This window comes from Pelmatolapia mariae, linkage group LG8 (assembly GCF_036321145.2).
Source record: "Pelmatolapia mariae isolate MD_Pm_ZW linkage group LG8, Pm_UMD_F_2, whole genome shotgun sequence".
Lineage (NCBI taxonomy): Eukaryota > Metazoa > Chordata > Actinopteri > Cichliformes > Cichlidae > Pelmatolapia > Pelmatolapia mariae.
Window position 1 is genome coordinate 18,476,869 of NC_086234.1, and position 24,453 is coordinate 18,501,321.

The 24,453-nt window shown below is 41.4% G+C and overlaps 1 protein-coding gene across 1 annotated transcript in view; it reads left to right on the plus strand.

The window, feature by feature from the left end:
* The first annotated feature begins 375 nt into the window (after positions 1-375).
* ankfn1b (ankyrin repeat and fibronectin type III domain containing 1b) overlaps positions 376-24,453 on the plus strand; it is a 124,635-nt gene continuing 100,557 nt past the window's right edge. Inside the window, exons 1-3 of the mRNA XM_063482052.1 lie at positions 376-500; positions 10,667-10,848; positions 17,328-17,563. Coding sequence (XP_063338122.1) covers positions 382-500; positions 10,667-10,848; positions 17,328-17,563 — 537 coding nt within the window. The 5' untranslated portion in view covers positions 376-381. The remainder of the gene's footprint in view (positions 501-10,666; positions 10,849-17,327; positions 17,564-24,453) is intronic.

Sequence of the window (24,453 nt, forward strand, 5' to 3'; positions counted from 1 at the left end):
GACACTGCTCCTGCTGTGTCGATTGGTAGGCAGTTACAAACGTTACTATTTTAAGAGAATCAGCGTACGAGCACCGTGTGCGGCAGCAGACGGATCGAAAGGGGAGCGAGAGGCAGGGAAAGGCAGAGCCCTCGTTCTTCTGCACAAGTGTTCTGGCAAAAAGGGATGAAGGAGCACGGGGGAAGTCGGACCTGCAGCTGATGCCAAACTGCACAACTGAATCCAGGTAGAAGTAGAGCAAGGCAGACTGTAAGTCAGGAGGTCGTGCACAGAGGAGCTTTGTAGAAGAGAATCTTTCCTTATTTTACGGATCAACATTAAAAAAATAAGAGAAAAAAAAAGGAGAGACGGGGAGGTGGAGGTGAGCGACAAGCGAAAAAGATGGCGAGTTTTGGGAAACTCACAGACTACTTTAATCGCCGTAAGTCTCGAGAGGAGCTGCGGGTGGGAAGAAGCTCGCGGCGCAGTGGCAGTTACTGCTGCACTGTGGCCGAGGCCAGGTAAGTCGTGTGTGTCTACGTGTGTGTGTGTCTCACTATGCCTGGTTGGTATATACTGTTGTCTCCACGGCTGTAAACATTGCCACTTGGCTGTATCTTGTGACTTTCAGTGCAACAGAATGAGCGTGTGCACATGAGAGGTTCGAGGGTGTGCGCCACTTGGTCACACATTTGCACCTCTACAAGTGTGTCAGGGTTTAATGGTTAAGTAATATCAGTCAAATATATACTGAAGGGAGTGTAATATATGTATGTATGTGTGTAACATTCTGAAAAACATCTAAACGATTACGGTATATGAATGAGCCAGCCCACATGCAAATTTGTATGTTTTGCAGGACTGTGAGGCTTTAAAGCGACTGTGTACCTGTATGTGCATGTAAACATGTGCTTGTATGCATGTGTGAGTAAGCTTCGAGTTACATAAGTGTGGAGGTGCGGCGGATAGCTGCTGTCAGGCATGGTGGTAGCTACTATAGATTCTTTCCACTGTCGTGCAGTTGAATATGGAGCGTTTGCGCAGAACAAAAATAGAGAGGAAGTCAATAGGCTCCATATAGAGAAGGAGACACAAAGAGTCCTTCTTGGCCAAGTCTACCCACTTCACCTTATTTTTACCACACACGCACGTATTTACGACCACAACTGTTGCTGTTATTGCTCTCCAAAGACAAATTTACAGGTGCCAATAACTCAGGTTTTAGTTTAAAGAACTAACATCAATGTCACAAGTCTATGGTCTACTCTGGCATCACCCTGGTAAACTAGATTTAAATTACTTTTCATCTTCTAAATTACAGTCATCTCAAAAACAGGACTGTTATTAGCTTTTCTGGTTAATCGTCCAGCTGGTCAAACCTTTCACCCGAATGCAATTTCTCTTAAAGGCTGCTCAAATTTCAGCATTCGAGAATGAATCGATTCAATTTCCCGTCGTCGAAGGCAACGGTCACCGTGACATCGTGTTCTGACCCCCACTACTGCCCCGTTGTTGCGAATGCAATATCTCGGAACCACCTGGAAGAAATGTCATTACATCTGGCACAAACATCCGCTCTGACTCAGAGATGAACCTGCTGTAATTTGGAGTTCGGTGATTGAGGTTACAAAACACGTTTTTGAATTCATCCACTAATTAGGAAAACATTTTACAAATATACAATAGGACAAATTGATTAAGTTATTACATGTTGTACCCAAATGATGACATCATGGTGTTTTATAGAACCATTTTTCCAATGTGGTAGTTTAGGGAGAAAGAGAAGATTGTGACCATAATTGACATTCGATCAAACTCTACTTCTTCAATTCTAGTTCTCGGATTGGTCTTGTAATTCATAATGAGGATGGATTTAGAAATATTGCTTCCTCCGCAACAGTGCTAATTTTGTTTGTGTCAAACAGAAGCTGTCCACACCCTCCTGCAAACTCAATTTGCGTGGCTCTACTAAGATCTAACAACTTCTTGCTGTGTACTGCAGCGCTGCAATTAGCGTCCTGAATTCTGAAAGGCAACGTTATTCACTCTGATTACCGTTAAACTAAATGCCCCGAAAGAAAACGAGAAAACTTCGGCGCTAAGTTTAGAGCTCTGTGTTTCTATTTTTGCTTACCGGCACGACTGTCCTTCTAATGATCAACCTCGCCTTGCTCTTAACAAGAACCCAAAATTACGTCTGAGTCAGTGTTAAATTATACAACCAGCATAAAAATGAAAATCAGAACCCCAGTGTGAAAAACTCCCACCAGTGCCACTACTCTAGACTTTGAAAATATATCCATCAAATCTCGTATCGTTCACACAGGAGAAGTGTTAACGTGGGTGGACATCTGGTGTATTTAAAAAAAAAAAGACTCACATTCCCTGCCATTACAAATCCAGCATCTCTCATCCCCACAGTCTCTTTGTCTCTGTCTCTCCCACTCACTGTCTCTTTCTCACAAGCCACCCGCTTCCTACGCCCCTCAATCTCTTCCAGTCTTACTTTCAGTCTTTCTCGCTCGGCCTCTTTTATCATGCTCTTTCCCTCTGTATTGCCCCACTCTCATGCTTGTTCTCTCGGTACACTGTCGTGCATAAAGGAGGAGCCAGAGGGGTTTGAGGCTATCAGAGTTGCTACAAGACTTTTTTTGTTGAAGTTGGAGCTGTCTCTTTTGCCTTTAAATGAATAGGAGCAGGGAAGAGAAAAAAAAGGGCAATAAAATGGCCAAAAATAGAGATTGATGTATTATTTATTAATGGTTGCAGAGAAAGAGGGTGACTTCAGCAGGGACAGCTATCAAAAAATGTTCTGTTTTCAGTGAATGAATGAAAATCTGGCCTCAGTAATCTCCAGCATTACAGTTGTCTAACAAAGAGCTCATGCTGTACTTGCCTGTCTAGAATGGCCTCAAAGCTTTGTGCTTGACAGAGTTCAGTGAGATATGTACCTTTTCAAACAGGCGATAGACACTTGAAGTAAATGCTAATTGCAGAACATACTGGGTACAAAATGTCCGGGGGTAATGAAGGCTTGATTGTGACACCAGAGCATGGAGAGGATAGCACTTTTGCTTTTCCCAGTAGGTGTCCTTAGCTTTTCACTAGGACCGCTGCAAAAGATGTACCCGGCAGGTGAAGAGGGCAAAGAGTGAGAGTGATGGAAACCTGAGGTACAGCAAGAGTGGCTCTCTAGCGGGCAGTCGCTGAATGGAGACTGTCCGCTAGTCCAGCAACAAACCAGCCTACTTACTAGTTTAGAACAATGAGCGCGGGTCGCATAGCCCTCGTAAGTCTTCCATATTACTATTAGAAATGTCATAGACGGCTGTTACCAGTGCCAGTAGAGTTACGTGATTCTCAATATCTAATTCAGTATCACAGTAGCAAAGAAAAAAAGAATGACCTATGTACTTAAACATAAACTCCCTAACCCTTTAACACCCAAGTATCATACAGGGCACCTGGACTTATTTTTTAAATATTGGGTGTAAAGTTATGAAGTAATCTCATCTTTCAGGAACCATTTGAATTTGCGGTAATGTGAAGCGCACGTGATAACGTCTAGGTGGAGCTGAATGTGTTCAGACAGCGGTACCTTGGAAATGCTTTGTGCTATGTGAGTTAACACGGAATTGGAAGTTGAAAAAACATTATCTCAGGTCCCGCCCACTTCCCGTTGTCCGTAGGTGCTTCATGTCATTGAAAGTCATTCGCTTTCTGTGGTTGCTGGTTGCCCCGTAATTTCCAGTGTCAACACAGCTTTAAGAATTTATGCAACCTTGGCCATTCTAAATATGTTAGCCAATGGAGACTTGACTAGACAAGACTACAATACTGCCCCTGTCAGTCCGGGAAGATCTGCAGGCTCAGTACGTACAGGAAAAACTACAAAACAGCACAATCACAAAAAACAACTACCACTGCTTTTTCTGAATTTTGGTATTTAAAGATATCAGAAGTACTGGTTCTGATTACATCCCTTGTAAGAAAAGCATGATTTCAAAGTGCTAAAGGCTTTAGATTAAACAAGTAACTGCAAAATTTCCTTACTGCATGAGACATGCTGTATTTTCAGTCGTCTTTTACTGCTGCATGGCCCCTCTCAGGTACAACCATTAGCATAATGTATAGTGACAAGAAGGTCAGTCCACAGTGAATGATGGGTAATGGTGAGTCAGTCTGTAATGAACAAGTTAATGTCCATCTTTACGTAATGTAGAATAGCCTTTTCTCCCGCTTGTCACTTAATCTGCTCTTATTTCTTTTTGACCAATTTCTTCTCAATAAGTTACATTTAAACTCAACAATAAAATAAATACTACACTTACATCACAGGTCTGTGATTTCTGTGGATTACAATCTTTTGAAAATCTATAAAATTGTTAAGAAGACAAATTCATAAAAGCATGTGAAGACAAGAAGGGCAAAAGTTTGGAACTGAAGTTCGGAGCATGAAAACGTGGACTCGTGTGTAAACAAGTATGAGGATGTGCACTTGCTGTGCTCTGCCAGTGTGCTATAAGTCAGTTCAGCACCATAGATAGTTCTTTCTACGCAGCTACATTCACCAGCACAGCCAACCCCCATCTCTATCCCCAGCATAGGATGTTTCTTCAAAAGTCTGCATAACCCATCCTCCAATGTCTTTTATTAGCTAGCGCTTCATCTACTTAAGCATAGTGTACATTCGTTTTAATCAAACACTGTTTTCTGTTAAATGCCTTTGTGCATGTGGTGATCAGACTTACTGCTGTGTGTATTTACTCCCAGAGACCCATTCTGAGGCTGGAAGAACCCTTACATAGCATTCAATGGAAAAATACTTCAACAGTTGCACATCAGATTACCAAAAAGGACTGAAGGCACTGCACGTGCTACTTTTGGAATTAATATAGGTCACTAATACAAATTGCTGTGCTTCTGTTGCACCAGAATGTGTTCTTGTAGAAACAAAGCTAATTTTAGTCTGCACTGAGACAGAGAACAGAGGCTTTTTTTGCAATCCCTCCTGAGATCTTTTCATGTTAAGTCAAGCATTCAAAGATATAGAGAAGTGCTCCTTCCACCCAAAAAACCCCAAGGAAAACAAACCGGGTGAGTGCTTAAAACACAACAACACTCAAATAAACACGTGATTCTGTTTCTACCAGAGAATGGCTATAAAAAGTAGACAGAGCTTACACGTCTCAATGCTGAAGTGCCTTGAACCTGCACTTGCTCTAATCGCCAGCAGGTGGCGGCTCCTCTTGTTGCATAATGAAGTCTGTTTGTATATAAATCTGTGAGAAAAGGATCCAACTTATCACCTGATTTATGACCTCATGAAACACTTTATCCACAAGCGTGTGGTCTCATGTGTTAGTTTCTTATCCTATGAAATAAAACGTGATGCTCATTTTGTATATTACTGCTTCATTAGAGTAAAAATGCAAGGCGTACTTTGGGGCAGGCTTAACTTATGATCGATGCAGAAGGACATTGAAGCTAAGGCTGCAATGCCCTTCAACTTCTTGTGCTGTTGCGCTGCACACACTTTTAACACACAGAGAGCTGAAGTGAAGCCGAATGCTAAAAACAATGAAAACTGTCCTCTGTAGCCCGCGTCTGTGCTTCTCCCACTTGCCTGTTCCGGACCACTTTTCAACCAAAGTTCAACGCACATGTGCGTAGATTGCACGCGTGCTAGGCTCTCTGTAGACCAATACCAATTCCAACACTGAATTACACATCTACAGAACCACAAATTCACCATAAGTCCCTGTCTTTCTCAAACACTGTTGCAAAATCAGTTTAATTGTTAAGGCTTGATTATGCCAATCCAGGAGTAACATTGTAGCCCACAAACCACCCACACCACATAAAAACATTGCTTTTCAATCATAAGGTCAGAAGTTTGACTCCTGGTCAAGATCTCTCTGCATAGTGACCTTTTTTCCTCGTGAGCCCCTCCACGTCTGTAATTAATGTTCTTCTTCATGCATTCTTCTGTTATTTCTAAGAAAAAAAATGTCACCCATTTGTTGTAGTGTCATTTTATTTCACTCAGAGTGCTCGCACAAATGTACACTGCCAAAGAAAGCTCGACTAAAATATAAGCGATAACAAATTCGGTGACAAAAAAAAAAAAAAAAAAAAAAAACACCCCACAAAACGTGGTGCACTCGATGCTCGCAACTCTGGGCGAGACACTGTTTTTATGAAAGTATAAATTGCTGCTGGGAAGCAAGAATAAGCCTCTCCGGCGATCTCTCGTCTCCCCCCTGTTTGTAGTCAGAGTCGCTAAGCAACAGGTTTGTTGGATGAGTGAAGCCCAAATTGTCAGAGTGGCCTGGGCCGGCTGTTCAGCACAGTGTGTTATCATCATGATGTGCTGGTGGGAGGCCAACAACTGTGTTTGCGCACGTGTGTGTCAGTGCAGTTGTATGTGTGCGCGTTTGTTTACCCGTGGACTCTGAGTTATTTCATCTTATGCTCACTGAGAAGAGGTGTGTGTGTGTGTGTGTGTGTGTGTGTGTGTGTGTGTGTGTGTGTGTGTGTGTGTGTGTGCCTCGGGCAGATGCTTTTTCATGCAAGTCAGTATGGATTGCCGAGGAGTAAGAGAGCTTTCAGTTTGCATTACTATCAAAGTTTCTATTTGTGTAAGTCCTGCACACATGTATATAGTCAGCGTTAAAGTATTACACACCACGCGGTTTGTCAGTGTCAAACATTCACAAATTCACCACCCGTGTTTTCTTTTAGCTCTCGGTTTCCTTGCCGGCAGCGCTTTGCCTCTCAAACCTGCAGATGTGCTGACTTTGCACCCGCTGTTGGTTTACCTGATAGCTCCCTAGTGCCGAGTAAACCCCGAGCTTACGCCGCATATCCTGAGCCAGCGATCGAAGGGAATTAAAAGAGAACATAAGTATCCCCCCTCAAACACGGCACACTTAAGTTTTACTGAAGTGGCTTGTAAAAACATGCTGGTACCAAAAAGACTACTATTCACTGCTGAGTGCATGCACTTCTTAATAAAGCTGCAGCATTGGATTTCCTCATGAATTAATTAATGACTAATAATCTTCTTTCGTAAAGGCAAGCTCTTTAATGGATTAGATATGATCCTGTGTGTAGAAGAAAGGCTTTAATGTCTGGCTTACATCAGATTGATGATATTTGATGAAATTTGTTCATTTTCTGAATTTGTATCACCACGGTTACCAGCCTTTCACCCTGTTTCGGACCACATAGGAGACATTTTTTGACACCCGGGATTTTTGCATTGCATTTGAGGTCAAATTAAATGTAACAGCTCAAAAAGTTTTCTTTAAAGGGATACGTTTGTGTGCTCTCCTGCAGAAAGACTATATATTTAAGATGGATGTAGCCATAGCGATGAGGCCAGTTGATTTATGAGGTCCTGCTGGAAAAGCATAATTTTAAGCTTTTTAGCTGCTGATATCTTGTTATTTTTGGAGCAAGAAATCAACATAACTGGATAAGACATGAGATTTACTCTAAGCTATCAGCTTGGTTAGCAAGTTGCATCAATAGACTGTATGTGTGCTTCTCAGGAACACAGATACCTGTTAATTGCATGCAAATAAAATACTCCTTGAAACTAGAGCACAGCTAACCTCACAGCAGAACATGTTATTTGCCTGATAATTGCATAACAACGCTCCAAGATGCACCAGCCCCTCAAACACTGTCGAGAGGTAGAGTCGAATTAGTGGAAGTGAAGCCTGGCAGACAGTTACCAGTTACAGCTGCTTGTGTGTCAAATCGGCACAGGAAATGTTTAATTGGATTAAACGGGCAACTTTACTAAACAGTAATAGGAGTATACAGTGATTCATTTGCTTCAGCCAGTCCACAGTGAATGATTGGCGATGGCAAATCGTTCTGTGATGAACAAGTTAATGCCCGTCCTTCGGTAATGTACACAAAATGGTACACACGATGCTTCTGTTTGTCACTTAGTCCGCCCAGGCGTTTTTATCCCTTCAATCATTCCATTTATTACATTAAATAAGTCATGTTTAACTGGCCTGACTCAATTTAAAGTGGTTTACAGCAGGCTCCTGTTCTGCTGAGCATAACAGTTAGAAACACATTATGATACATAAAAATAAATGTCCCACAAAGCAGAAAAACAGCACGACATAAACAGCAGCACAGTGGAGACAACATAAATTTAATGGAATAAGATGGTATATGATTTGAATCAGTGGCTGTGAGCTTCTCTGAAACATTTGAAGAGGTTATAGAATTTTGTTATACAGAATACAGAATTTCATTCTAGTTTTTATTGTATGGTTCACTCAACCTATTTAGTTTATTGAGGCCTTGGCTGATGTCTGCTGAATGAATCTAGACTGTGATTAATGCGTACATGCTGCACAGGCCTCTGCTTTTTCCAGCCCTTTAAGAGCTCTTACCTTACTCTACCTGCTCTGGTGGTAACAGGTAGATTTATCTGTAGAGTACATGTTTTTGAATCTTTTGAATGGGAACACTTACAAACAAGATGTTTACATTAGCTCATAGGGGTAGTCCTGTAATCACCGTAAGGTTGCCTGCCAAGAACTCAGGATTGTCATCATTTATGCTTAGTAAATGATCTGCAGTCATCTGCAAAAGTCACTCTTCATTTCTTTATATTTTACTATGGAGATGAGAAATAGGTGCAGCGATTCACTAAAAAGTGCAAACATATAGAGTATATATAAGCCAAACACAGAGTTTGTACAATTCTGTTGAGCTTGAGAGTCGATATCATTTCTAAACACTGAACCCTATTAGGAAAGCTTTCTTGTCATCTCTTTAAGTAGTCTTCAAGAAGGACATTGCAAGCTCTTCTTCAATAATGATGAGTTTGGGGTCTGGGGAGGCCGATCCATGACTGATTGTGTTGCATTGTGTTTTTCTAAGCAGATATGTTTTTATTGTATTGTCAGTGTGCTTAGGATTGCTGCCATGCTGAAAAAAGTTGTTGTGAATCAGATGCTTTTCAGATGGTATTGCATGGTTTCAGTTTCTTCGGTTGTTTTAAGGACACAGTGCGCAACATACTGAAATATGGCAATTTGATGTCCTTGTTGGTGCAAAAATATTTAATGCCTGCCAAACTGTGTCTTTTCATATCTTTTCATAGATTCAACTAAAGAATGGGAATAAATCATGTGTTTTTGCACAGGCTGCTAGTAACAAAGTGCCTGAAGATATATTTTTAAATGTTTTTTGTTTTTTTTGCCAAGGTGTCTGTTATGTGTAGACACAATATTGGCTCAGCCCTTGAGTTAGGTGCCTTATTAATGTTTGAATTATTCATAGGCAAGTTTTAACAAACAAAAAATTGATTCCTCTGAAAATGGTCAGGTACAAGGCCTGGAGAACTATGGCTCAAGAACACTTAAAAAATGACAATGAAATTCTGGCTCTTTGGGAGCAAAATACAAAAGGATGAGGAGTCACTCAAGACTTTTGCACAGTACTGCAGCATTTAACTCTCGTGTTTATTTCCCAGCAAATTAGTAAAGTTAATTTCTGCCTCAGACCTTATAAATAATTGCAAAACTGCAATTCTAATAGTCAACAACAGTTCCACATAATAAAATGTGGAACAGTTGTTAGTTTTCGGAACGTATTCTGGGTTGCAGGGCTGACAAATCACAATGAAACAAACAGGACTAGACGGCATATGAGAGAGGAAAAATGAAAAACACCCAAAAAGACAGAGAGGTTTGAAATTTGCATGCAGGCACACTTGCTCTCTAAGGCATATGCTGGTGTAATGACACACCATTATGCCGGCTTATGAAATTTAACAGCTTGTTTTGTTGTCCAAATCTGCAAGTGGTGGTCTTGTTTCATCTTCAAAATGCTCAAAATGAAACAGTTATCTCATATTTTATGATATGAGATAATATATATATATACATTTGTGTATATATTAAAACAAAACACACATTTAATCACAGATAAAAACTTGCCCCTGAAGCTTTCAGGACAAATCAGCCTCTGAGAATTCAGCTCGCATGTCTTCAACTCATTTTCAGCTGGGGATCATGTGTTTAGTACCCAGGCTTGTCACGCAAAAGTCTGGAGGTCAGATGTCTTCCAGCTCCACCAGGCTGATGTCTGCTATGCCGGCCACGTTTCATTAAATCTCAGCACATCAATCTGATCGGAAGTGGCGTTGGAGGTGGACTCAATGCACTGAGTCAGTACTGAGTTTGTTGTTTTCAGATTCTTAGTCTCTATTATAAATGAGACACAAATGTTTCAGAGAGGATTTGTATGTAATATCAGTCATCTGTTGCAGTCTAACGCAGCACGGCTGTGAGAGCACAAGGAAAACAGTCTCCTGTGAGAAAATATTAACATAGAAAGACACAAGTAAGCCTGAATGTGTGCTTGTCACCAATTTGTTAAGCCGATCTTGTGATTGTAGCCATTGATTTGCGTCCCATTGGACAGTGTTCAGTCCACTATTGATCTACTGTTCTAGTGTTCCAAATGACCTTCGGGTTGATTATACTGAGGTGGAAGCAATTTAGCTATTGATTGGCAAAGATGCTTTCGTTGCTCATTAACAGTAAGTTGTATTTGTATGTGCCTGTGTCAGTGTTAGTGCTGATGTTGGATTTGGCTGCGGTATTGTAACGATCCGTGCAATTGACCATTTACGCTGTCTATGCAGGTCGCTGGAAAGGAAGCTACAGAGACCCATACTGGCTAAGTCGCGTACCCTCCCCAGCATCCCCCAGTCTCCAACGGTCTCCAGGGTCCACCACTCTGATCTCATTGGCGGGAGTCCTCCGCGCATGAAGAGTCCTCCAGTTGCCACCAGCCACTCAAAGGCCTGCACTTTGCCACCTGCAGGTAAAGACGAAATGGAAGCTAGCACCACACAGCTAGCTTATTTTTTTCAGCTAACAGCATTTGGAGAAACAATATCAAGCGACTTGTTAGAATCAAAGTGATCCAATTAACCACTTTGTGGTCAAGCCATGACCACTTTTGTCTGAAAAAGATGATTATAATTTCAATCTGCAGTAATTTGAGGGAAAATTGACCCGTGGTAGGACCGCTCCACCTGTCTTTGGTGTATCTATGGAAAGATGAAAGTGGGGAAAGCAACAGCAGCAGCAGCAAGACCCCTGCTGAAAACAGACTGGGCATGGATAAAGTAAGAAACAGCATGAAAAGGAGGAAGTGTGGTGGAGGTGGGTTGCAAAGCAGCTTGCAGATACTCAGCAAGTGTAAAGGCACCCTGTATGAAATTTGCCACTTGGGTTTAACCTAGAAATGCTCTTTTTTTCTTGGTGAACTTTGCTCTGTCTTTCATTTTTCATCATGAAATGGCAGCCTCTGGCCTGAGCGCAACTCAAATGGTTAGTTATTTGAAAAGGATCTTGTGGCGGCGATACAAGAGTTTAAAGGGCAGTAAAAGCTTAAGCTAAAGTCTTCTTATTTCTGTTCAAATGCCCACACCTGCATTGGTTCTGTGATATCCTGTCTTATGCTTCACTTGGCTGAGAGCGCCCAGCAGCCATCTGTCTCAGCAGTTGCATGTACAAGAGAAAACAGTGTATATCCTTTCACTGTTTTCTCTCCTCTCTCCTCCTCTTGTGTAGGAATCAAACGCCGCTCCCTCACAGGAGAGGGGAAACTGTCATGGAGAATTCTGACGGTGTAAGCCCGCTGACAGCGAAGGCTTTCATCTTAAAGACAAATGAGGGCTTTTTTTGAGGATGAAAACATTTATAGGTGGCAGGGATTTTATGTGAAAGAAAGCCCCTCACAGTTGGGCTTTGATTTGTGTAGATCAAAAAGAGCTCTTCTATAGAAAGACCACAATAGCAGACATCTGAAACTGAAGGCAGGAGAGAAATAAATCGGGGAAATTTCAATTTAATGCGAGTGAATTAATGCAAACCTTTGATTATCTGTTTAGACAAAAACTAAACATTGTGGCCAGTTTAAAACATTTCTCATGAAATCTGTGCTTGTGCTATCTAGGCAATGCATTTCTAATTTCTTCAAGCAGCTCTGATACTTTTTCAAAGTGCCTGATTTGGAAACTAATCTTCCCTTTAACCCTGAACAAGCCAAGCGCCATCAAACCAGAGCTCAAAGCTAAAGATCAAGGCTAGACATCGAGCTAGACATCCTAACGCTTGTCTCCTCATTCACACGTATTGATAGACATACACTTTCACTGTCACTGCTGACTGATGTCACTCAGCTTGACAGCATGGAGCTCTGAGCTCTTCAAATGTTGGATTAAGGCGGAAAATACCGCGTTATCATTCTCGCTTGTGATGTTTAATACAAGAGAAATCTGCACAGGAGCTCTTCCTGAAACTGCACTCATTTGAGAGAAAAGAAGTATGTAACTCCAAAAAAAGACACAGCCAGCATCAGAGAGGAAGACCTAAATAAAATAAGAAAAAAAAAGGTTCCTCTTGAAGTCAGTCCCACTGGATTGTCAGAGACACAGGAAGCAACATAGGTGGTAAAAACTTTGAAATGAGCTAAAACAGCTGCTCACATTGTAATGAAAAAAAAAATCTCATCCAGAAGATATCTGATATTTTCGTTCTCTTCACCGTGAAGGTCATTGTGGAGCGGCGCATTTCAGAGTACGTGAGAGGGCTTAGAGGGGACGAGATGCTGATACAGCAAGGGCTTTATTTTGCCTCCCCTCTTTCTTGATTGGCTTCTGTCTCTCTGCCAACGCACTGTCTTCTTTCGCTGTCTCCCGGCTCTGCAGTCAGTGCTGGTACAAATTTCAATCAATGCGAATGGGACCTCACATGATACATGTGTACAGAAAATTATAAATAATAAGATCAAGCAACCTGAAAGTAAACCTTTCTGATTGCTTTTATTCCTAAACGCCCAAGTCGAGGTTGATTTATGTTAAAGTGGACCTACTATTTGAGATGTAGGCTCAAAATGATATCATGATATTTCATAGAAAGCTGTGCGAATGATATTTGTTATGGTGTAGAAGGAAATACTGAACAAGGTTCTGTCAGCGATAACATCAGCATTTCCGTGCGTCTCACCTCCTGTGAACCACTTCGTTGAGGCCAGACTATTCTACGGTGGCCCTGAGAGGTCAAATATATTGCAACTTAATGGAATAACTCGAGAACGAGCCAATGTAGGAGTTTCTAATTGATACCATAGGTGAATATACTAAAATAATCGGACGGCTGTTTTCTACTTTTGGCTCTGTGTAATGTCATTGAGAACTGATATGATTATTATGGTCATGTCAGGCACATAGCCTTAGTTGTGAGTACGGCAGACCCACCCATCTGTAAAAACCTTCTACATACAAGAAACTGGTGTTGTCACAATAAACTGGATTTGACCGTGATTATTAAAAATGAGAAATTCACATTGTGTTCAAAATAATTCACATCAAAATACTGTAAAAAAAAAAAAAAACAACTCATGCCAGTGCTCTCTTTTTTCTGGTTTACTGAGGCCACAGCTGATCTGCACACTTTGCGGATGACTAAAGCGAGGCGACAACTTTAGTCAACACCAGCTCCTGTGTGAGACTGCTCGGCTGTGCCCTGAGCCTTGACTCACAGGTGTTTCTTCAGTTCATTGCTGGTCTGCTTGCAGTCTATTGCTCTATTTTTAACTTCATGGTTTTTCACGTAAAAACTGTGTACAGCATATACTGCTTTAACCTACTGATGTTTTTTTTTACTATTTATATTATAAGTGAACTATTAAAATTAAGGAGAGTTAATATATAGAGTTATGGTTTTCCTATACTGATAGCATTGCCCTTTATGATTTTTTTCTGTAACTCTTGAAGTAGCGTAATAGGAAGAGTGACAGAGATTAAATGTGCTGTTTCAGAAAGAGTGAACTGAGGGGCTGTGTGAGGATTATTTCGATCTGTGAATCATGTAAAAGCTACTCTAGTGTGGTCCAAGAATACAAATCTGGATCTTTAAATAAGAATAATATTGCCACTTCCATCTATGGTGGTATGAAACTGTTTTTTTTAAATAAATGTATTAAAGTTACTTAGATGTTTAGGTTCAGTAATAAACTACATTTAATACAATAAGAGAGTTTATTGGTTAAAATTCATGGCTAAAGTGACTAAAGTGAGCATGGCAGAAGTGAATCCATTGTCTCTGAAAGAGACTTCCAGTATCCCTGCTTCCCTTTTCCTACCTCTCGTTACATTTCTCTGTCCTATTTTGCCTGCAGTTTGAACTATGTGAATGTCATCACTAACCCACTTTGGCCGAGTAGCATCGAGTGAATCCCTAGCCCTCGCTGCTCTGATCCGATAAACCTTCCCCTTTACTACGTCTAATAACTCAGCTCTCTGTCAGTGATTGGTTGATTTAGTCCAAGTGCTTCCATCTTATGTCCTTTTACATCTAGACTAATTATCTGGGTTTGATGGCATGTTGGTGTCTGTCTCTCTGCCTATTTTTTTCTTCCACGGCTCCTGCTCTGTTGAAAATATCAAATTGAGAGAGAGTTTGGTCTCACGTGGCTGCTTGTTGCCTAGCGACCACTGTCATCGACCATGATGCTGCCTCCCTCTCTCTTTCTCTCTCTACCTCTGTTTATGTCTCGGTATGCAGACAACTTTTTCTAAAAATCCAAGTTGTTTAATAATCCAGCTGCATTCGGTTTGTGGATTTAAGCTACATCCTGTATTAGGGACAAGGCTCAGTCATTTTGTTGCTTTTATTACTTGGCCCAGCTCTGGCTGCGGCTCAGACTGTGGAACTGATACAGAGGTTATATTTCACACTCTGGAGATCATTCATAAGCTCACACGAAAACACTCACTGCCAAAAGAGCTGCAGTTTTACTCTTTTAATAATGGATAATGAATCACAGTAGCTGTGGCTCGGGAGGTAGAACGGGGTGCCTCCAGAGGTTTGAGCCCCAGGGCGTGAGGGGAAAAAGAGCTATATGTGTACCAAAAAATAAAAATAAATAAATAACAAAAAAATGACTTTTCAGCTCCTCGCTTATTCACAAGCTGTCACCACAGCAGGTATCTCCACATGTGCGCAATGTGCTCTTCTTTGATCCTCCCAGGATTAAACTGGGGATCTTTCAATTGTTATGCAAATGTAAAAACCACTGCACTGGAGCCACTGTATCTATACAGTTAAGTGCTACATAAATTTGTGTAACCATTAAGAAATGTTCAGTGCATCAGTTCAACTGCCTATTAATGCAAATAACTAATCAGCCAATCAGCTCGGTGCAATTTGGCATGTAGACATGGTCAAGGCAACTTGTTAAGGTTCAAACTTCATCTAAACGGAGAAGAAAGCGGATTTGGGTGACTTGTAACATGGCATGGTTATTGGTGCTGGTTTGAGTATTTCAAAATCTGCTGGGAGTTTCCCACACAACACACAAGAGAGAAAATATCCAGTGATAGGCAGTTTGAAAATGCCTTACTGGTGCAAGAGGTCAGGGGAGAATGACCAGATTTTGTCAAGCTTATAGGAAGGCAATAGAAGCTGAAAAGATTCCCACTACTTACAACCAAGGTATGCAGAAGAGCATCTCTGAATTCACAATGCATTAAAGCTCGAAGCAGATGGTGTATAGCAGCGGAAGACCACCTGGTGTGGACTTCTGCTGAGTTCACTGTACTCAAATGACCTCCACAGTCACCAAATCTCAATCCAGTTGAGCACCTTTGGGATGTGGAGAAACAGGAGATTCCCATTGTGGAAGTGCATTTAACAAATCTGCAGCAACTGTGTGATGCCATCATGTCTGAGGACATTCAAATTCAAAAACACTTTATCCCCAAGGAGGCAATTAAAAAGGATGTTTCCAGCATCTTGTTGACAGCAGTTCTGAAGACAAGAGGAGATCCAGCCTGGTATTAGTAAGGTGTACCTAATAAAGTGTGAATATAAATAGAGCCCATTTAATGCATATAACTAATATATTTTTCTTTAAAATAAATATACTGGACTGTAACTTAATGAACCTGACAGGAAAGCCTATATAAAAGATTTTAGTGGCTTGCCACCTCATTTCTCATTTCTTTATTTATTGTCCCTGCTGGGAAACTTTTGGTTTACAGACAGGCCCTCAAGAAATCATCCACATAAATAATAAAAGAAACGGTAAAAACCAAATGCAATCATACGACACAATCCTGCAGTAAAGAAAATCACTAAAATTTGCATTAAAGAAAACCAACTAAAGAGTGATATGGTGTAATATGAGGTAACGATATCACATAAACAGATTTAGGAATACTGAAAAAGGGAGTTTTTGCACTGCAGCCTCTCTGCTTTGTGCCGGCACTGTCATGTCTGTCGTCATTAATACCTGTTTGGTTCTCTGATGGGCTCTTGTTGCTGCTCTCTGCACCTTTCCAGCTTTCCACATATGCACATGGATGTGAGGGGAGGTGCACTTGGAAGAGAAGGGAGGCACATTTTGCTCTCCAGAACAGAGCCATGTAAATGCATTACAGCCAAATAGACTGGTAAACATATAAATAACAGTTTTTTTTCTGGTTTTGACTCCAGTGGTCCTGACTGCACTCAATTGTCTGCTGTTTTAATAAAAGTATTTACAGCAGAGAAATGTCTGAGGTGGACTTTGACCTTCTTAACCTTATACTGTGATTCACTGGGGGCTGGGAAGTACACGGCGTGCTCATTTTCCTACTATAATTTAAGCCCCGTTGAGATGATATTTGAATCATGAGCACGTTTCACTGCTGTCGTTGTTAATACCTTGATGAAGATGGCTGATTTTGCTTACTCAGCATACGGCTGCGTGGTTTTTTTTGAATGCCGTTGGTCAGACGTCGCAGACGGGATGTGACAAGACGTCTGACGTCCGTCAAATGCAGAGCGATGGAAGTCGTCTCTGATTAGTGGAGCTGAGGCAGTTTCTGACAGCACTCATTCATCTCTGTGGTGTGACTGTGAGAACTCAGACATCATGTCAGCGCTTTGGAGAAAAACGCCCTCTCTGTCCAGCATATGAAATCATAATCACGCTGTTCAGGAGGCATGGTGAGAATAATGCTGCGGTTATAAAGTATTTTACCTATAAAGGAAGCTAAATTACTTTCTGGACATGTTTTATGGAAGCAATCAGTGATGATAGCTCAGAATTTGTGGAGTGAGTTTCCAGTAATTGCGCACGGTCCAGTCAGTCCTGCTCTCATTTATTCTCCTGTCTTTTTTCTCCCTTCTTCTCCTTTCTTCTTATTGTTACCTTCATGTAATGCCACTGTGATGTCTTTATTTGTCTTCAGTTAAGACAAATTAAAGACAATTTGTCTTTCAATTTGTCTTTTTGTCTTCATCCAGGGGAGCTTTGGCGTTTGGAGGATGACATGGAAGGTGACAATGAGACAGAGAATAGCGGCTGCACCGAGGCCCGTCCACGCTCCCAGTCGCCGTTCTCCCATTTCCGGGCACGGGCTGCTTACCTGCGCAAGAGCATGTCAGCCGATGAGCACCTAGACATGGGCTCCGACTTCGGCACAGTGACTGCGGTTGAGGGCAAACAGAACCGTGGGAAGGGAAAGCTAAAGAGGAAGTTTGTAAGTTTGATTCCTTCACTTCCTGTTATTTGATTCGGTCCCACCCAGCCGTGTCCAGCTAAATCCTGTATCATCATGGCGTTGTTTCCTTCATCCCCCTTTTTCACACATCTCAAAGACGGCTCATTTAAATAGGCACTTAGGATTAAAGGTTTTTCCGGCCACAGAACATATGGCCGTTCGGCAGAGCATGACTTAAGTTTTCTCACTCGCTGTGAGTGCAGCTTCATGCAGACATTCACATCAGCTCCCAAATGAAGACAGCTCGTCTCACTCGCTCTTCCCTTATCTTTAATTAATTTATACAGCTGTGTGCTTGTGACTCTGTGGCTATTTTCAACGTTACCATATAAATCCTGCTCATCACCCTGAGGGAAGGCGACTGTTAACATGTGATGATAAAAACAAACCTAAAAACAAGTTATCTCTTTAAAGCTTTATTGCTTTTTCCTGATACATGAAAGATAATGAGCAAGAGCAACTTTGGTGATCAAAGTTGATAAAGAGGAGAGCGCATGGAAAAAATCTAGGGCTGACAGTCCTGAGAATACAGCATAAGGTGCAAAATGTTGCAAAATCCATCGATCTTCTTCCATCCATCCATCCATCCATCCATCCATCCGTTCTCTTCTGCTTATCCGATTCAGGGTTGCAGGGGGGCTGGGGCCTGGGGCCTAACCCAGCTACTTTAGGGTGAGATGCGAGGTACGCCCTGGACAGGTCACCAGTCTGTCGCAGGTCCAACACAGGGAGACAGACAACTATTCACACTCACATTTACACCTATGGGCAATTAAGAATTATCCTAACCCCTTTAATTGCATGTGTTTTGGAAGAAGCCAAACACTTGCAGAGAACATGCAAAATGTAAACAGAAAGGGGCAACAGTGCTAACTACTGCAACAGTGCAGCTAAAAAATGGAAACAATACCGCAAAACACTATGAATTTAGCTGACATGCTACCTATTTTACTTTAGTCTTGCATATGCACTCAAGTTTATCCTGTTAAAGTTGAACCAATAGGGAAAAATAAATAAAGTCTATTTTATATGCATACAGGGAGGACTGTAGGACTGTAGCTACTCCAGTTTTGGAGCTTAGGCAATTAAAATGACATCCATCAAGTGGTCAGCTTAGGAAACCCAAAGCTGCTGGTTAATTTCCAGCTTCCAAAATTACCGGGCCCTGGTCCCTTTCATTTTATCTAATTAGTAAAGTATAATTACCCCACTTGCTGATTAAAATGATGTTTTGATTTGAGCTTAATTCCGTAAGCTGCATGTAACAGTGTTGGTTGCGTCAGATCTATGGGGGGAAATGCTGCCAGACGAGTGCAGCCGGCTTGTTGAAGGCGCATGAAAGATTAAAGACCTGTATATTGTCCGTTAGCCTGTGGATCAGGTAATTGGAGACCTCATTACCAGCCGAAGCGTTGTAATTGATTCTCGGGTGTCACAGGCGCAACAGGAGACCAGGACAGGTTAGTGGATAGCTCGGTGGGAGAATTTAAGGTGTGTGTGGGGTGTTTTTTCTCTGGCATACTGCTGGATGTGGATCACAAGAATATACTTAACTGAACTTTAAATGGGATTCCCCATTTTATATTTTCCTGTCATACCCTTGAGCCAATCAACAGTTTGGTGTCAGGTCAGTTCGTGGGCGCAATAGTCGGGCTGAAAATAGAAGGGAAGAAGTTCATTTTATTAACTTCCATCCCATTTAAACAGTTGGCCATCTTTACTAGAAATGGGAACAGCACTGGATCTGATGACCTGCCGCGGGTGTTTTGGGGTGAGAGTTCACGTTGTATTGTCTTCTAGTACACTGTAATTGAGGAAATGTCAAATGTACTTTACTACTGCATCATACCTGCTTTAAATATGTTGTCTTCTCTCTGTATCAGTCGCTCAGTCTTTTCTTTTTCGTTTGCGGATGCACAGAGAATACATTCAGAGCCGTGCGTTGTTGCTCAACACTTGTATGCTCTCCAGAGCGACGCGAAAATTGCCGTGACAAAAACAACAGCGCCTCAGCCTGCTGCCTCATGCAAACAACTGTTGTGCTGCAGCGTTTAGTGTTGTGCTATGGAGGTTGACTGTGACACAGCAGAGAAACAATGCAAGTCGGCCCACACTGCAGAAGGCCTGCCTGCTGGCATGCGTGTTAGAAATAATCTACAGTATCTTTCGGAGATACTAATGGAGGCGGATTAGGTGTTTAAAGGAAAAATGTTTCAGTGTTTTTCATTCTTTGGACTAAAAATGGAATTATAGTTATTGTAACAAAAAAGAAAAGACTAAAGCTTTTCAGGTAGGAGTAAGAGAACAGAAGGAGAGAAAGTAAGCTGTGTTTGTAAGGCTGCCAAACTCCACATTATGGTCCGAGTTAATTACCTGTTGTAACGATATCAATGCCATCTCCCTTTAAACTGTCACACTCTGTGAGGGCCTGTCTTCAGGGTCTTCAAGGGCAACAGGCAGTGCTATCCGTTCAGCAACAGCTATCACAGTGAAGCTGTTTTGTATTGTAGACTGAAACACCAGTAATCACATGCTCTACCCACAACAGAAGCAGCTCGTGGCTTTTACGACCCCATTGACCTTTCTCTATATTGTTACAAGCTGTATACTTGTGAGTGAAAATCTCTCTCACCGGAATACCAAAAACACCTCGCACTTTTGTCAACTTTTACTTGTTGAGCTACACAGTTAAGAAACTCTGCAGTTCTGCATATATAAAATCCAGAGTTTCCCACAGTTGTATAACGCCCTCAGTTAGCTGTCACCTTTCATACAGCATGCTATGTGGCAAAGTTGGAGGAGCAAAGCTGCACAGATGCAGCTCTCTCCACTTCTTTGCAGACACTCTGCTGAGAGAGACCAGCTAAATCATGAGTAATCTCACTTTACAGTGATGAATGATTCAGTCTATCATAATTTGCAAATATGAGTATATAAGTATTATGTATTAAGAAACTTGTTGCAAAACACAATATTTTTTCCCATTTCTTTAACTGAATTTATGAAAAATACCACCATAAGACAGGTATAAAATAGTATATTAGCACTAAATAGGTGTTTGCCAAAGAGTTATTAGCTGTTGCCCTGAAGCGTCATCAGAAATGTTCTCAGTGGAAGAGTGGCTGTCAAGAGGGAGAAAAGGCGGAGGTACGCAAAATTACACAAGAACTGGGATGAAACTCAGGTCTTATGGAGTGATGAGTTAAAATGTTTGTAGGAGGTCAAGAAAGAGGTCAAACAGCCTTGACTCTCAAGCCTGTTAGAAAAATTCTATTTTTTTTTGCCTTAAGTAGTGTATTTCAGTACATAAGGCTGTGTACATTAGGTAACAGCTGCACAGTTTTTGTGCTTTTGTGTAGAAAAACACTTTTTAAGCCTGTTGGTCAGTTTAAGCCATATGCAAACCACAGATGATGTAGTTGGACTGCTTGCAGTGTACAAGAGTAATATTACAGTAATATTACAAAGGGATTGCAAATTGTATTTGCAGGAAGGATCATTTTCTCCACTGACAGCAGTGTGCCTTTCAACAGTTATTGTTTCTATCTACTGTAATTTCATCTCTTGACATGCTGGCTATGCAGTGTAAATATGTGTGCATGTATGTGCCTGTGTGTCCTTTATTTATTTAAATGTGTGGCTGATGTGCAAATGCACTCAAAGCCTACTGACAGCAAGCTAAGAGGCTGACTAACCACATAATCAAAGTACAGACCGTATCATTTCTGTTGATTGAATGGCTGTAACTACATAATGGGATGTTCGTGCGTATTCGCTGCACTTTAGTCTGACACATCCTCTGGTGACTCACATAGATTCTCTATTAAATAAATATATTAAAAATTACACACACAAAAAAAGCACAGGGAACGCAAATAATTGTTTTTCATCATTTCCATATTCACCGGAAACCCACAGGAAACACCACAAGAGAGATTTCAACCAAATCACGTACGTGGATGTGCTCCTCGCATGGTGGCAGGAGTCCTGATACTGTACTGGCAGGAATCTCAGTGGTATCTAGACTGTTGAATAAGGCAAATTATATTCAGCATGCTGCTTTGGTCAAAGGCTCTAGGTTGCCTGGATTGGTTTGAGAAACTTGATATCGCCGCCTGCGGTTAAGCTCCTTTATGTTATCAGGAAACGGGCACAGAGTGTGCTCGCACATAATCGCTCATAAAAACACACTTAACACACATGAGAAATACTCTGAAAAATCAGACATTTAAAGGCCACTGGCGAGGCTTAGATGAAGACCACAAGTGTTTCTGTGACGTCTGCTTCTCCACGTTATCTATTTGTAAGTCAGCCTGTTTACACCTCGAACGAAAAGCGTTGAGCTGAGGTGGTGAATGCGGGGGGTCTACGAAGCAGCTGATTTACATTTATTCAACTCTTGGTGTATACCCTGACTGACCATCTGCTCACAAAACACTTGTGGTGATTGGTGAATCCGGGAACACAGAATATATTGTGTTCATAATAAGAATGAGCCGTCCTAGTTGTGTTTGGAATTAGCGAGCGAGGACAGAAGCATCTTCATAATTTGAAACTCTCCGTGCTCGACAGCAGTTTAGTTTATTCCCCATCTGTCTGAGACAAGTTTACGCTACAGACAAAAAAGAAAAAAAACTCTGTTTGGATGGACTGTGTTATTTTAACGTGGCTCATGGAGCTTTCCATTTGTTTTCATTGCTAAGCCACCATCTGATGTATCCTAAGATGGCTTGTGTACCTCAATGATCTCAAAGTAGATCACACTGGATGCTTTAGTTAGGCGTAAATCCAGCAAATGCATTTTTTTTCTCATTACTGATTCGACGTAGGGCTGTGGGATTCTTGTCCACTAGAGGGCAGAAACGAGCACCTATTGTTGGTAACAATTACCTGAGAATGCCCAGAATTTACTTTATTTTAGGACTAGTTTGTTTTAATAACTACCTAGAGTGTTTACCCCTCAGCTGTAAAAGGCTGATGTTGTTGCCCACCTGCTGGGTTTGTGGGCAGGCAGGCGGCGGCCTCAAGACCCAGGTTTTGAACACAATAACTTGAGAAGCAAGTGAGGTAGGATTTTCAAATTCATACCATAGGTGCAGGTAGGGTTAGGGCAAGGTTTCTGAAAATCTAATTTAAGAAAGTTGGCACCTCAAATTCAAATTCATAGCACAGAAGCGTCTGCTAGGAGGCTGAGGGGCAACACTGTGTGTTTTTGTTTGTTTGTTTGTGGCTGCTCAGCCTCAGAGCTCACAGCTTTTGTTCTTCAAGCCTTTAACTGATTCTTTATTGTTTTTACTTTATTACATAAAGTGTTTTATCAGTCAGGCTTCCAGTGCTTAAAGTGGACCAGTTCTGCTCATTTCCAGCTCCTTATTTGTATTCTTTGGACTCTGTTAAAGCAGCTTTGCATTATTCATGGGTCATTGTTTTTCTGACTGGGCATTGATGTAGCCCCACATTTCTGTGTGAAACAAGCCGTTTTAGGGCCTCTAGATTAAGGCCACCCTCCGTTTTGGGCAGCTTTTTTCTGATTTGCTGCCCTGTGCAAACAGAAGGTTTGAACAGCAGGTGGGGCCAGAGTTGTGTACCTGCTGTTTAGTCTCAGTGACATTATACAGATTTAAGAGCTACTTTAAGAGAATCCATCGCTATATATGAGAAAAATCAGCAGCATCATGACAGGCCCGTGTTAAACAAAAGGTAAAACGTGACCTTGAAGAAATCAGTGCACCACTGTGATTATGGTAATGATTCGACACTCTCTGCAACAAATCGTCTGCATGGGATTTTATCATGTTCTGGTACCACATGAAATTGCCAGGATAACATAGATACTCAGCTTTGTTAATTGTTAATTCATAGAGCAGTGTGTAATCACCTTGTTAATTGCCACTGGCCTGTTGGCAAACAAGCTGGCATTCACCGGTGGCAGAGGCCGATGCTTATCCGTGTCCCATCTGTTTTGCTGTCTTTATATCTGGGATCCAGATTCATAAATATGTAGGATGAGATTTCTTTGTTCTCTGGCACAAAAGGAGGAATAAATAACAGCAAAAACAAAATGAAAACCCCAGATTAGGCTTCAGACACTGACAAAATTGTTTTTTGAACATTGGTTAAGGCATGGGCCAGGCATTTCACATTGATAGATCACTGGTAATGGGTAAAACCCAGTATAAAACTAGGTAAGGGTCTCAGCCTGGGAAGTCATGTTGTGAGCATGATTGCAGTAATGTCATTTTTTTGTATTCACTGTGCCAACATCACCTAAAGCCAGAGATGACGGAGTTAAAAAGGACAGCAGCAGCACTTTGAGAGCTTCATAATTTCGTCTGGCTGACTAACTTCAGTTGAAATAGGATAGAGGAGTGCAGCCTCAAGGCCCTTTATAATATTAACACAGTGATTACTGGGGTAATTAGTCTGACGGTGTGGCCAACATGAAGGCAGGGGAAGAAGTGGTTATGGGAGCTAATTCTCATTTTTCTTTTTTTTGCCCTATTTTTCTCTAATATTCATAAACAATTATTATAAACTGCTGTGTGCAGAGGTCGGTCCCTCTGATAAACAGATAAAATCACACAGGTTCACTAAAGCAGCACCTGTGGAACTTAACTCAGTGCTGATCGTCAGTGTTGTCCTGAGTAATGTTAATATTGTTTTAAACTGTCTTGATGTATAGTTTTAATTTGGACCCCAGGAGGACTATAACTTGGTAAATCACCCCCTGAAAAATGATTGCCAAATGGCTGAACAATGTTTCTATGCCTGCCTCTATACCAAACTGCAGCTCTATATGCACCAGTAATTATTGTTACATATACATTAGATAATCCAGCTTCTGCACATCCAGACTGGTTTGTCGTGTT